The 15833-nt window shown below is 34.1% G+C and overlaps 1 protein-coding gene across 1 annotated transcript; it reads left to right on the top strand.

Moving 5' to 3' along the window:
* The first annotated feature begins 2383 nt into the window (after nt 1-2383).
* Nucleotides 2384-3396, top strand: LOC109012039 (glutathione S-transferase U8-like). Its single transcript, XM_018993473.2, has 2 exons — nt 2384-2757; nt 2847-3396. Exons 1-2 carry the CDS (start codon nt 2446-2448, stop codon nt 3201-3203), a joined length of 669 nt encoding a protein of 222 aa, XP_018849018.1. The 5' UTR covers nt 2384-2445; the 3' UTR covers nt 3204-3396.
* The last annotated feature ends 12437 nt before the right edge of the window (nt 3397-15833 follow it).

The following is a 15833-nucleotide window of genomic DNA, read 5'->3' as shown; positions in this document are numbered from 1 at the left end:
AATGGTAATTGATGATTTACAGCTCAAAAATCCAAAAAAAAAAAAAGCAAAAAAGAAAATGTAAAGGAAGAAGGAGCACTACTGGACGAAAATCACAAGGGATAATGATTCATTGGATTAGATAACGGGTCACAGTCACATAGCAGCTAGAAAACAACCAATACTGGAGGGGTTACAAATGATAAATTAATCACCTAGACAAGGGTTATCTACAACAGATTTTAAGAGAGAGAGAAGCAAATGGGGAGAGAATTGCTTGTGTGAGAAAGACGAAATATCTGGTCGAATTGGGGGAGGAAGAGAACACACGGGATCAGAGAGAGAAAGAGAGGAGAGGGTGGTGCGGTGGCATCAAGTCTAATCGATCCGGTCTGGTCTGGTTTTGGATAAAATCTAAGACCGAACCGGTCTGTACCGGTTTTTTATTTTTCAAAACCGATTACGCACCGGTTACCCTCCTAAACTGGTACTTCCAGTTTTACCGATTTCCGGTCCAGTCCGATTTTTCGATTTTTTTAAAATGTAACTTTCACAATTTGTCATTAAAAATTTGTTTTAAAAAAAAAACTGATTTAAAAAAAACTATTTTAAACTTTTATTAATATATTAGACTATATAATAGTATTAATATTAGACTATTGGTATAATTATAAGTTATATATTAGTATTAATTATAAACTTTTAGTGATTTAGTATTAATATTTTTTGTAATAATTTATAAATTATAATAAGAAATTATTTAATATATAATTATATATTATATATAAAAATTTTACATAAAAATTTATAATTATACATTATATATAAAACTTATATATATTAATATTTAATATATAAAAAATATTTTGTATAAAACTTATATATAAAAATATTATTTTTTATTTTTTTTAATCAACCGGTCCGGTCCGGTTTGGTCAGGTCCAAAAAATCTCGAAACCAGAACCGGACTGGAACCGGCCAGTTTTTACATTTTAAAAATCGGTTCCGAACCGGATCGGTTCAAAATAGGTACAACCGGTCCGATTCGGTCCGATCCGGACCGGTTTTCCAATTTGAGTTTACACCCCTAACATCGACGACCAGAATTTCAATTGTTTGGCGGCGGTGCAATTTGAATATGTGATGTCTCCTGATTTCTACAATTTCACTAGGGCGAAAGAAAGAAAAGAAACAGAAAAAAATAAATAGAAAAAAATAAATAGACAGTAGTTTTGTGAGAGAATATGTAGAGAAGAGAGAGTGTGGTTGATCAACAGTTTAAGGCAAATATGACTTTAACAGTACTATTTGACTTTAACAATACTGTAACTAAAATTAACAGTAGCCGTCCCTTTGTCTAATCTGCCGATTTTTCTGTCTAACAGCAATTTAAAAGATTTCATTTATTTTAAACTATTTCAATTAGAGTGATCTCAATAAGTTTAAATTAATTTACAATTGGGATATATTATAACATTTTTAAATCGAACAAGGTCCCATCGTGCCATTAATCACCATGTTTGTTTGTTTGTTTTTCTTTATCCTTGCTGAGGTAAGCAAGGACGCATGACATGCATTTGTTTTTGCTGTATGGCTTGTTTCGCTTGTTTTCCAAGAATACCAGACTATCAGTGCTGCAAGTCATGTTTTTTTTAATTTTTTTTTTTTTGAAAAAACTGCAAGTCATGTTCATGTAACGGCAACCACTGCCACCTAATCACATGGTCCACATTGAAAATTTATTGGGACTGTATAACCTTATTGGCTAAAGTAATCCTCGAGATAATGGAATTCCAATTCAATCGATTAAATTAAATTTGTCAGACTTTTAAATCTTAATTTAATCTATTTACATAATGGGTTATATTAAAATAATATGACCCATTTAAATTTATTTCATATAAATGGATTAAATTACTTACAAGCATAACTTATGTGACCTGATTAACATTTTTAATACTATAATTTATTAATAGTCACAATATCTTAAAATATATATATAAATATATTTTAAATTTTAACATATAATAAAATCAAACTTACAAATTACTATATAATAATAAATATGAGTATAGGTCTAAAACTACAATCATAACAATAACAACAATAAAAACATAAGCATATTAATAAATACTAATATTACAACTTAACAATAATAAAATTTTAATTTTAAAATGAAATCTAAACGAATGAAACCGGATTTATTTCGTGTTAAGTAGATTGACTTGTTAATAAATCGTATCTTAACAAGTCAATCCGTTTTGATCCGAATACGTTAACATCAAACTCAAATCTATTAATTTCGTGTTTTATTCTTATTGAATTTACATATCGTGTCATTGTCATGTATAGACCCCCCTAACTCTATCTATAATATAGGATCAAGAGACCCAGAAACAGCAGCATCTGAAAACCCAGCATTAATAATTATTGACTTGGATTAATTCCGAAGATCTAACTTCCATTATGGCCGAAGAAGTCTTGCTGTTTGGTCTGTGGGGAAGCCCTTTTAGTCGAAGAGTAGAGATGGCTCTAAAACTGAAAGGAATCCAATACAAATATTTTGAAGAAGAGTTAACCAACAAGAGTCCTTCCCTTCTCAAATACAATCCCATTCACAAGAAAATTCCGGTGCTGGTACACAATGGAAAGCCTATAGCTGAGTCCCAGGTTATTCTTGAATACATCGATGAGACCTGGGAAGGCCATCCCATATTTCCCAAAGATCCCTACGAGAGAGCGAACGCACGTTTCTGGGCCAAATTCATTGACGAAAAGGTAGATCATATATATATTTTTTCGTCGTTGGAATGTTAATTGTGTTGTTATATATTCAGAATATTCTATTTAATTCTCTACTTTTGCAGTGTTTGTCTGGGATACACGATGCTCTCTGGGGTGAAGAGAAACAGCATGAGAATGCTGTAAAAGAAGCATGTGAACTTCTAAAGCATCTGGAAAACGAGATCGGAGAAAAGAAGTATTTTGGAGGAGAGGCGATTGGATTTGTAGACATTGTTGCTAACATCATAGGGTTTTGGTTGCGAATATTTGAAGAAACTTCAGGTACAAAGTTGTTGACAAGAGAGGAATTTCCCAAACTTAACAACTGGGCTGATGTGTTCGTGAGCAGCAGTGGCATCAAAGAAAACCTTCCTCCCAGAGACAAACTAATCGCCTATTTACGAAGTCGCTTTGGGCCACGTACCGATGCCTCCAAATAGAAGAAGAAGAAGACCACTTCGTACGTAACATGCACTCGCAGTTAGTGAAAAAATTCTATTGCTGTATGTATTTCATGTAATGTAATCTATCCGTACGTGTCATAAATCTAGTACTTGCGTAGGGTTTGTTATTTTCATGTAATTTTTATTTTTAAGCATTTTCATGTAATTCGTAATTACCAACTTACCTTGTCGATCCATATCTATTTAATTATCTTTTGTGTGTTTTTTTAATAGCGAGTTGCTATTTATCATTAATGATTTTATTAAAAAAAATATTGGCTCATTTCCTGTAAAATAAAATTCTTAAATTGATATAATTTATTGTAGTACATCAAATTGTAAAAATTTTATTACTGTAGAACAAAAATACCTAACGTATATGGCATATTGCTACGATAATTTGTAAATAATATTTTAGTAAAAGAGAATATGCCATCTAACTTATTGCATATTCTCTTTTACTAACTATTATCTAATTTTAATTAAAAATATATAGATATATAATGATATTTATTGTTTTTATTTGTATAACTTTTTAAAATATCTAGTGGTTAATAAATATTATAAAATCTAATTACCAATATGTCTAATTTACTTGATCTTCGTATTTACCTCAACTTTGTCCTATTGAATAAAATTACGTATGTGCATGAAAAGTTGACTTTTTTTTGTGGTACCCCGCAGTGTATGGGCATGAAAAGTTGATTTTAGAGCCCTTGATGGGCATAAAAAAAGTTGACACCACCAGCGACCCTAGCTCGGGGTGGCAGCCGGCTGCTTCTCCGGCTCCCAGCTGGTCAGCGGGATGGCTCCTGTTGGCCCCTAGACCTTGCATGGCGAGAATCAAGCAGAGAAATCTCTGTCGGTTCAGCACGCTCGTCCATTGGAGTGGGCACCAACTGTCAGCATCGTTTGCGAGGGGCAGCGAGCAATGTCCACCCTGTCGCCACGAGCTTGCACCCAATATGTATAGCGGGTTACGTGTTTTATGCACTGTAGACTTATGTGTACAATGTTCCTACCCATATCTCGGTGCTCCACTGTGCATGCAGTGGGTGCATGTGCTATATATGCAGGCTGTGCAATTATGTGCACAAAGTACTTGGGGCATAGGTCTTTTCATCACCAAGGAACTTGATGGGTGCATGTGTTTTATGCCCAAGAAGTGCACAGTGTTCTCAACACTAACGGCAAGGAACTCCATGCAATTCCTCTCTCTCTTTCTTTCTTTTTGTAACAGTATTATCCAAAGTGATAAAAATAATGAAAGATGAAAAAGTGTGGAGAATCTTATCTGTTCATTCAAAGATGACTTTAGAAGCCAAGAAATCTTCTAGCTTCTTCCACTTCCGGTGTAGAAAATAAATCGGATCTCACAAACAATGCCAACTGTTAAGTTGTATTTTGTAACCACTTGGATAGAAAGGGAGAAATAGTCATTCCGACCCATGAGGGTGACTCGGGCCTTGGTCAGTGTCTTTAGAAGGTCACGAGGGAAATTTGGAGCGACGACAACGGTATTGTACATGCGCCCATTGCTATAAATAGAAAATAAATACAACAAATATAAATGGAGAATGAGACAAAAATTTATATGATTCGGCACAGGACCTACTTCCACTGGTTGTTTGGAGGGAAAATTCATTATAAATGGAAGTATTTTACAATCTTTTATGGTCTCTCATATCTTACAATACAAATGGGATCAATGAGCCCTTAAGTCCTAGAGAAAATAATAAAACTGAAGCTCTCGTCTAGAGGTAGAAGAAACTCTAACATCTAGTCGCCTAGAATTCTTATTCTCTTAGCCAACCTAATCCTTTTTATTGGCCTCTGTCAGTGATAGGTGAAGAACTCAGCATTATGTCACTTCGCTATCCTCTTTTACGTGTCTGACCCCCTTTCTCTCTCTTTTCCCCTTTTTTCCTGTCACTTCCCCATTTTCCTTTGACATCCCCCTGACTTCCCCTATCTCTTGTCTCATCCTTGTACCCATATCCTCCTTTCTCACTTCCTTTCTGATGAAATTCCTCCTTTGAGGTGGGCCTATGGTGCCATATGGGCCAAGGATATTTTATCCCTTCCACACACAATTGCCGAGCTTTAGAATCTAATAGAAAGGACCAACAATTTTTTAATAATTCTTAAAAATAAGCGAGTGGAAGGTGAAAGTTCTCTCTCAACATGGGCTGAAAGTAAATATAACAATACTTCTCGACAATGCAGCTCTCTATGTCTTGTTACTGCCATATGTTTGACATCCTTGTTAAACCACACTAGCAAAGGGATAAATATAGGGACAAGTCTTTAACACCCCTATCATTTTATTAAGCTTTTCTAATGCTGAGCTTATAGGACATAACCGTGCAAAGTGATCTCACATGTGAGTCCGTGACAAGTCGAAATGCTATTGCATTTTCATATGGTAAATATGAATTTTAAGATGCATATCACTTAGAACAATAATTATGATAAATGTAAAGATAATAATAAATCTATTTAACAAATTTTACAAATGATTATCAATATACTTGAAAAAATGAAGGAAACAGAAATTATAAAATTATTGAAAACATAAAAAGTCAAATGTTTAAAACTCATTATAAGAATAATCAGGCATCTCTTATAAATGAAAAATAAAATAATATTATTTTCTAATTATTTTAGAAAACTAATGGATGTAATTGTTATTGGAATGATAAATTGTAAAAATAGACTATTCATTTGAAATTTAAAGAAGAATAATGTTTTTTTAAATAAAAATAATATTAATTTAAAAACGTTTATTCAGTATGATTAATTATTATGAGAAATAATATGAAGACAATTATTATTTTTTTAAAAACGATTTCCTATGATAATGAAATATTATTCTTTAAATTTAAAGGCAATATTTTCATTTTTGAACTTAAATGTAATATTATTATTCTTTTCAAATTTGGAATTGCAATATTGATCTTAGAAAATAAAAGCATGTTCTTACCAAAATAGAATTTAAAGGATAAAAAGTGTTATTAGTTCTTTTAATAATAATTTAAAAAATGCATTAAAAATAGATTATTATTATGAAATGCATTACCACAAAAATTAAAATAGTGAATATGATAAATTAAAAACCAATTATAAGCCAATGCATAAATTGGAACCAAAAATTAATAATTGTATTTTGTAAAATAAAAATATTATTAGTCCAATGACTATGATTTATTTTTACAAATTAGTATTAAAAGTAACATGAATTTAGATTTTTCAAATAATATTATATACGAAAAATACTATTATTTTTAAATCTGAGAAGCAATATAAAAATCCTAAGTTATTAATTTGTTCCACAAAAGTTTAATAAACCAAAATCTTCAATTTAGATTATTTGTAAGTTTATCATCATCATCATCTAATTAATATGAGAATAATAGAAGATTTAATTATATTTTTAATTATAAATTAGAGAAAAAAAATATAATTATGCAAATCAGGGCAAAAACATAATTATACAATTGGTATAATGTGAACTCAAACAAACTCTACTATTCAGACTGTAACCTCTTTTGTTGCAAAATAAATATCACTGCAAGTCTACCTACAGGTAGTAACAATCCCTATTTAAGATTTTTAAAAGGGCTGTGCTGCGCATCAGCTGGAAGCCGCAGCACACCACACAGATTTTTTTTTTTTTTTTCACTCAATCCATTGAGTGTGCGGCGGCTTCAACAAACAGTAGGCTGATATTTATATTTTCTCTTTTAAAAAATGGTAAAGATACGACTATTACACAATTTGTTTTATAATTATTTAATAAAATATAAATTTTTAAATTTTATTTGATTTTTTACCTATTTTTAATATTTTGTTGAGTTCTGAAAAGGTAAAAATTATAGATATACACATAAAGTGTATCTATCATTTGTACTTAACAATTTATTTTTAAAATTTATATTTGTTTATTTTTTTAGTATTTTATTTTATATTTTTTACAAAACGAATACACAAAAAAATACTTTTAAAAAATAAAAATAAAAAGATTTAACAGTATATGTAGTATGTACAAAGTATCTGTACATACTTCTCAAAATAGAGAATCTTCTTATTCTCTCAAAATTTTCCTTCTTTTATTTTTCTTTTCAATAAAAAAAAATTTATGTCAATATCGGTACGCAGTTTAATGCGCTAAACCGCTTGTACCTAGCAAGGCTCATTCTAGAATACCTTGATGAGACCTAGAAAGGCTATCCCATATTTCCCAAAGATCCCTATGAGAGAGCCATCACATGTTTCTCAGCCAAATTCATTGAAGAAAATGTAGATTGTATCCTTGTTCTTTGTAACGCTCCGATCCCTGAGGTCCAGGAAGTTAACTCATGTTACTTGAAAATCAACTTCAACAATGTTAATATATTCTCCAAATCCAAATATATATTTAGACTCCAAATCAAACAAAAATTCCTCTAATCTAATTAAATACACATACTCATATGTCAGATACTCAATACAATAAACCAAATAAAATAGATTTACTCGTCCACATATCTCAAATAACATAGTATAATAAACCAGAGCTCACAAAAGTCTCCATAATTACCTAACATACTGAAACCTATATACCGAATAAAATAAATCCACCAACAACAACAGTAATCTGAGGTACTCAACTACTATCATCAGCCAATCTTATCCACACACTCTATTACTGATCCTCAGTTGAACCATCAAAGTCATCTTAAATATTGTGAAGATAAAAGAATGAGTTATCAACAATTCAGTAAGGAGAGAACATATACTAGTATGTAAACAATAAGCATTTATAGAATCCATAATGCAAAAAAAAAAAAAAAAAATTTACTTTTAAAATGCAGAATCAGAACATGTTATCAAAATATCAGAACGAAACTTTCAAAAACATTCTTATTCAAAAATCATTTCGCATATCATAATCTGAGACATCATCTTCATATCATATCGGAGTATCACATCAGAACAGATACCATGTTTAACCATCGTGGTAGGGTTATAAACCACCACTATACTCATTGACAGAGTCGTATACCACGATTATACCTGTGGCATAGCCTTAACGAAACTATTAGAAATAGATCAGAATCAAATACAAATATTGAATCAGAAACTCAATGCAAAGGTTTTCAGATGCCACATCATATCAAAACATAGTACTAAACATATTCAGATAATTTCACATATTTAAAACAGATTCAGAACAATTTCGCATCACATGCAAAAATTTTCATAAATTTCATATTCACTCTTTTTGCATAATTCAAAAACACAATGCCAAAAATTTGCTCATGTCTACACCAATCATAATAAAAAATACTATTATGTTTCATGCAGATTTCAAGAGTAATGCAGAACAAACAACTGACATTATTTAAAATTTCTTTTCATAACAAAACATGTATGTTTTTCAAAATCGATCTCAATTCATTTCTTTTATGTAAAGTCTAATATAGGAACCATTTTTACCTGACTTTTGTGTATTCTCTACGCTTTGAGTCCACACTCTAGCCGAATCCAAATGAACCAACCAATGGTGATCCTGAACAAGCTCAAATCGGTAGAATTGTTGCGACTCGACCACTGAGCAGAATCTCCTTACATGCTTCCTTCAGAGCAGCTTGGAGCTTCCTTAGCAAGTTTCATATTGAAGATCTTAATGTAAACATCTTCCTCTTTACTTTTCATAATGCTGGTGACAAAAAGAGAATTCTGAGTCAAATCCCTTGGAACTTTAAAGGCCACCTTCTCATCCTCAAAAACTGTCATGCAGAAACTACATGGAAAGATATTCGTCTTGACACATCACCATTCCATATCCAAATCCATAGGCTTACCAGAAAACACATGACAGAAAAAAAATGCTCACAAAATAGGGAATGCACTTGGAACCTTCCTCGGTGTGGACATTGACCCTCTATTTGGTTTACCCTGTAAGAAATTTATCATAATAAAAGTGGATTTAGACATCACTAAACCCTTGAAGCAAGGACTATGGGAACCAAGAGAAAGCAATTTTAACACATGGGTTTCGTTTAAGTATGAACATCTTTCTATTTTTTGTTATGCCTGTGGAAGGATTGGGCATTCTCAAATTTTCTGCAATTCTCTGAAGTCTAACACAGAACAAATGCCATTTGGGCCTTGGCTACGTGCAGAATCACCTATTTTCATGTCAGTTAATCCCACCAACTGAGGCCAAGATAGTGTTCCTAGAATCTTCATGGACTTTTCTCCAGATGAAGAAAAGTCTCAAGAAAGAAAGGACCATCCAAATTTTGAAATGCTAGAAAGTAGGGACTTTGATTCGTCAGCCCTAATTCTACCAATGCCTCATCCACAAGAACAAACAACAGACAATTTCAAAGGGAAAGGAAAAGCTATTATTACAGAAGAAGACCTCTCGATAAGAGGAAATCTGTTCGTTAGAGGAAAAATGGGAAAAAATTGGGATTTTAATCAGGCTGATAATCGGACTCTCCTCTTGGCAAATACTTCCGATTAGAGTTAATTTCCCCTATGAGCTTATTTCTAGCAAAAATCCAAACTCATTTCATTCCAAATCTCATGCAGATGCACGCGGCAAACAAAGTGAAATTTCAAAAAGCAATCTAGCCGAAAATCAGACAAAAACTCAACTCATCCCCCAGATTTCGACAAGGCAGAGGGATTTCAAGCCAAACCTAACGTCTCTTGCGAGATTCCCAAAGGACGTAGAAGCAATTCGGGCCACTTCTCCACAGAGCTTCCCAACTCCTTGCAGCGCTCATGGAGGTGTTTTTTGTGGCGCTTTTAATGGCCCTAATAGTGGCACTCATGGAGGCATCCATGGTGATGTACACAGTGGCGTCCTTTGCGATGCTCATAGCGGCGTTCCAGTTGGTGATGCTCACAGCAGCGTTCCTCTGGATTGGATGGTGAGGATGGCTCCATAGACTGTAGTCTACAGTGGCTCTCAAACTGTACTAATTTGTTCTACTGCAACCGAAACCCCTTCATTCACTTCGGGTGTTAACTCTCCTTCACCAAACTCTGATCCATCAATCACTCAAGAGACACAGGGTTCTCAATCAATCTCCCAACAGGTACTCTGCAGTAACCTCAAGGGGACGGACTCGACGAACTTTATCCTCTCTCCATCTACACACACCGAAGAATGGGTCTCCAACTGGTTGAAGACAAAAGCCTAAATATTTATGCGAACTAATTTGACTAGCATCTTGTTAGTGGCCAATAACTCAAAGAAGAGTCCGGTTAATCATTCTCTACAGGACCCAATGGAGACGGAAGCGAACTCCAAAAGCCCACAAGAAGGTATGGCTCAAGATAAAAAGATGGAAGTCCAACCCCCCTTTCAATGCCTTAAGCCTATTGGACCCAAAACCAAAACAATTAAATTTTGTGCTTTCTATCACTTATCACCATGTTGTCCTAAGTGTTCATTCGCAGATTCAAGGGCCAATATACATTCTATTGTGTCCTCGCTACTAGTGTTTTCTCAAGCAAGTTTTCAAGGAATTTCAACTTCAAAAATCCCTATCAAAAGGGTGGCACCTCTTTATGACCAAGGCTCTAAACCACTAAGAATAAAAATGCAAAAGACACTTGAGGTTGATAACCCACAGACAGGCAGCATTGTCGAAAATCCTGGAGATGAGGAAGCAGAAGTGGGCGGTTTGTTATTGTCTATCAAATCAAGAGGAGCATCAACTAGTAAGGCAAAAAAATCAAAGGAAGCTGCAAGATCAAAGCCATACACCAAAGCTTCATCCAAGGCATCACTACTCGGAAAATCCAAGAAAGCTAACGAGGCGGGCTCTACCATGCCTCCAGCTTTTCCATGAAGTCCTTGATTTGGAATTGCAGAGGTCTAGCCCTCCCTAAGGCAATTAGAAATGTAAGGGCTTTTATAAATAATTTTAGTCCGAACATTATCTTTTTGTCGAAAACCGTGGTGTCTGATGATAGCACCTCGACTATTGTAAATAGACTGGGTTTCCAACTTTTTGTACACTTCCCAGCCTCGGGGAAGAAAAGAGTCCTTTTGTTATTATGGAGAGCGAGTGTAGATATCGAACCGGTTCATATTAATGCTATTGTTATTTCTATTTTGGTTTATTTTGATCCTCTCAATAATCCCTAGTTAGCAACTTTTGTTTATGCCCCAGCACAATGCAACAAAAAGCAAAATTCTGGACTCAAATGGACTCAACTCACGCCTCTTTTAATGGTCCATGGCTTTGCATAGGTGATTTCAACGATTTGTTAGGCCAACAAGATAAATATGGTGGCAGACCAGTAACGTCCTCATCCATAGGCGGCTTACAAAGCTTAATGGATTCTCATGGCCTCATTGTTATTGGGTTCTCTGGACCTATTTTCACTTGGACAAATAATCGAATGGGAAAGGCAATGATTAGAGAACGTTTGGACCATGGTATAGCCAACGCAAATTGGCGCCTACTCTTTCCAGATGCCACTGTTCAACATATTGTTTCTTTAACCTCTGATCATAACCCCCTCTTGGTTAATACTATGAAGATAAGGAAGAATCTATCTCCTTTCAAATTTGAGGAATTCTGGACTCGAGAGCCACTCAGCAATGTTATAATTCAAGAGGTATGGAATCATCATTTCTACGGAAACCCTGCTTTTATTCTGTGTAACAAAATCAAGGAAACAAAAAAAGCACTCAAGCTTTGGAATAAAATCCACTTTGGGAAGATTGAGACCAACATCCAGCACCTCGAGTCAGAGATCAGCAATCTTCAAAGTAACCCGCTGAATCAATGGAGCCTACATAGGGAGAAGTTTCTCCATCATAAACTTCAAGAACAACTCAAAAATGAAGAAACTCTTTGGCGACAAAAATCAATAATCACCTGGCTCACTAAAACTAATCTCAACACAAAGTTTTATCATCTGTCAATATTTATTCGCCGAAGAAGAAATGAGATCGACTCAATCAAGCTAAGCCCAGATAATTGGACAATGGATCAAGATATCATTGAATCTACTTTCATAGATTTTCTTAAATCCATTTATACCTTTACAACTCTCATATTCCCGGAGCACCTAGAAAATCTTTTCGAAAGACAGATTTCAGAGGAAAAAAATAATCTCTTAATAGCTATGCCTTCGAAAGGGGAAATTCTTGGTGCACTCAAACAAATTCCAAATCATAAAGCACCAGGACCAGACGGGATGACAGCTCTTTTCTAAGAACATTACTGGCATATTATCAAAAAAGATGTAGTTGCGGCGATCCAAAATATTTTTAGAAGTGGGAAACTTCTTAAACTAAAAAACCACACCCATATAGCTCTCATCCCAAAAATAGTCAACCCCGTTTCCCCTCAGCATTTCCGGCCAATAAGTCTGACAAATGTCATCTATAAAATCATCACAAAACTTTTGGCAAACCGGCTGAAAAAATCTCTTCCATCTATAATTTCACCTTTCCAAACAACCTTTGTTCCCGGTCACAATATCAAAGAAAATTCTATAATAGCTCATGAGATATTTCATCATCTAAAGCATTACAAGGCGAAGAAAGGTCAGATAGCTTTAAAGCTAAACATGGAAAAAGCTTTCGACTTTATTGAATGAGATTTTCTTTATGATGTTATGAGAGCTTTGGGTTTCAACTCTACTTGGATAGATCTCATTAAAGAATGTATTTCTACGGCTTCATTCTCTATCCTCATCAATGGATCTCCAAAAGGCCTCTTCAAGGCTCAAAGGGATCTTGAACAAGGCGATCCCATCTCGCCTTTTTTGTTCATCCTATGTACGGAGGTACTTTCAAGGCTATGGGCAAGATCAGAAGAACTAAAAAAATTGGAAGGTATTAAAATCAGCAGAGATAGTCCCACAATATCTCACTTTCTTTTCGCAGATGATTTAATTATATTTGCAAAATCAAAAGGAAGGTCAATCCAGGAGATCAATAATATTCTAGAGAAATATTAAGCTTGGTTTGGCCAGCGCATCAATCAAAGCAAATCCTCTATCTACATTACTCAAAATACTAGTCAAGCAACAAGAAGAGTAATTTCAAAGAATATGCCATACAAAGAGTCTTTCTCAAAAATAAAATATTTGGGCATGCTAACAACTTTTGGTCTATCTAGGAGAGAAGACTACAAAGATTTGATGGGAAAAATCAACAAAAGAATGGATGGCTGGAAATCAAAGATGCTCTCTCAAGCCAGTAGAACGATGCTCATCAGATCAGTAATAAGTGTCATCCCAATATATCAAATGTCAACGCATATGCTACCAAAATCAATCTGCAAGAAGCTAAACACAAGTTTTAAAAATTTTTTGTGGGCAAAATCAAATAACCAGAAGCACAAGTTTTGCCTAAAATCATGGAAATCTATTTGCCAACCGAAAAAAAAGATGTTGGATTGGGATTAAGACTTATGGAAAACATGAATGTGGCCTTGATAGCGAAGACAGGATGGAAAATGAGCCAACCAAGCAACAATATCTGGCACAAGCATCTATCCAAGAAATATTTGAAATCAAACGTCTTCGAATTAGCAACCAAAATGGTAACTAACTCGAGTCTCTGGAAAGGATTTCTAAAGACAAGACCACTCTTGGAAAAATGTACTTGTTTCAAAATTGCAAATGGTTTGTCTGTGAGAGCTTGGCTAGATCCTTGGATCCTGACCTTGGAAAATTTTAAACATTTTCCCCGCACTCACACAACTAATTTCTCGAATACCCTCAAGGTCTCAGACCTGATTATTCAGAATGATAAATCCTGGAATATCCCATTGCTAAATTCTCTGTTCCAACAAGAAAGCATAAAGGAAATTCTTAAAATTCCACTACTCGAATCCAACCAAGCCGCGGATGGTGCTATTTGGACTAAAACCCAAAATGGGATTTCTCATTTAAAAGTGTCTACCATCTAGCATCAACTATCGCAAACTACTCCAGAGATGAAATCACGAATATACTATGAGGGAAAATTTGGAAACTCAAGATCCATGACAGACACAAACTTCTCTTATGGAAGATACTTTGGGATATTTTGCTGACAAGAGAGCGCTTTAAAAGATTCATTCCGAGCATTCCTTCCATAAACTGCACACTCTGTGATGAAAAAGAAGAGACTCTCCTGCACCTATTCATTGAATGTCCCATTACCAGAATTCTCTGGAGTTGTAGCAGTTGGCCTTTAAATCTATCTTCTTTAACGGTAAATTCAATAAAGGATTGGTTTCAGATTATTTTATACCCTCAGAAAAAACTCGGTCTTACCTCCCAGGAAGAACACCCTTTCAAAGTCTTTGCGGGTCAAATTCTAGACTTTATCTGGAGGCTAAAAAATGACCAAGTTCATAATCGCAAGGAACTCTCTCTCCACAATCTTTCACAGCAGCTGAATCTCTCTTATAAAAAAAATCTCCAAGCATAGAAAAAAAAGCTTGAATCCAAAGTGGAAAAAGAATGGCAAAAATCTCTCATCAACCAAATATGTATTTCCTTTGATGCAGCAGTCAAGAATTCTTTCTCCTTGGCTTCAGCTGTAAGCAGAAACTCAATAGGAGAAGTTATCTAAATCTTGATTGAGACAAATTTATCTACGTCCCCGGTAATGGCAGAGGCACTTGCGGCTAAGTTAGCTCTTAAAATGGCGGAACATCTCAACCATCCTTTCATCTCCCTAGCTGGAGACTCTCAGTTGGTAATTTCTTCTATTTACAAGGAATAACAGATATGGCAAATAGCACCTATCTCGGAAGATATCGCAAACTCTTTGAAACCTCATACAAGCTGAAGCTTTCATAAGATTGATCGATCCCAAAATCGATTCGCGCACTCGGATGCGCAATGGGCAGCTACATACTTTTTGTTTGGTAGCATTCCTTTAGATATTAATCCCTCTGCTATTTTTTATATTGATAGTAGAAATGATCCTCCTTAGTAGTTTGTAATAGTTTTATTTATTTATAACATTCAAGCTTGCTTAGAAAAAGAAAATTCCATAGTCATACTCTTGAATAGAACGAGCCTACCAGTAGTTACATTTATAAACCACCTAGCAGTTCAATCTCAAGTATCCATACGACTCACAATATGTCAAACACAACCCACCCAAACATATACCAACCCAACAACAGTCATAAAGCAAACATGTATAGCCACATAACTCGACCCAAATAACCATCATCTCCAACTCCATGTCCCGCATAACCTGCCATAAGAGCATTAGCATTAGATTCATCATTTTCATCTTCAAAATTTGATGAAAAGTACATATTTTTCATAAATTTAAAGCTTCTATATCCATAACCCCACATTGGATTAGCTATTGGATTCATCAAAATAATAATATAATATTATTTTGTTAATAATAATATTTTTAATTTATTTTTTTTATATTTTACAATTACGCTAACTATATGTTAATTAATAATTTAATTTGTACTTCAATTATTATTTTTCAATTTAAATATATTGTGGCTCAAAATTAGGAAACAATAATTTAAATAAATAAAATAATGGTTATAGAGTGTAAATAGTAAGTCTTCAAATTTGAAGATGAAGAGAAATGTACTGTAGCTAAAAACTTGACATTTAAGCATATGGTGAATTCAA

This window comes from Juglans regia, chromosome 4, assembly GCF_001411555.2.
Source record: "Juglans regia cultivar Chandler chromosome 4, Walnut 2.0, whole genome shotgun sequence".
NCBI classification, from domain to species: Eukaryota; Viridiplantae; Streptophyta; class Magnoliopsida; order Fagales; family Juglandaceae; genus Juglans; species Juglans regia.
Note: the sequence above shows the minus strand (reverse complement) of the source record. Positions and strands in the feature narration are given on the sequence as shown.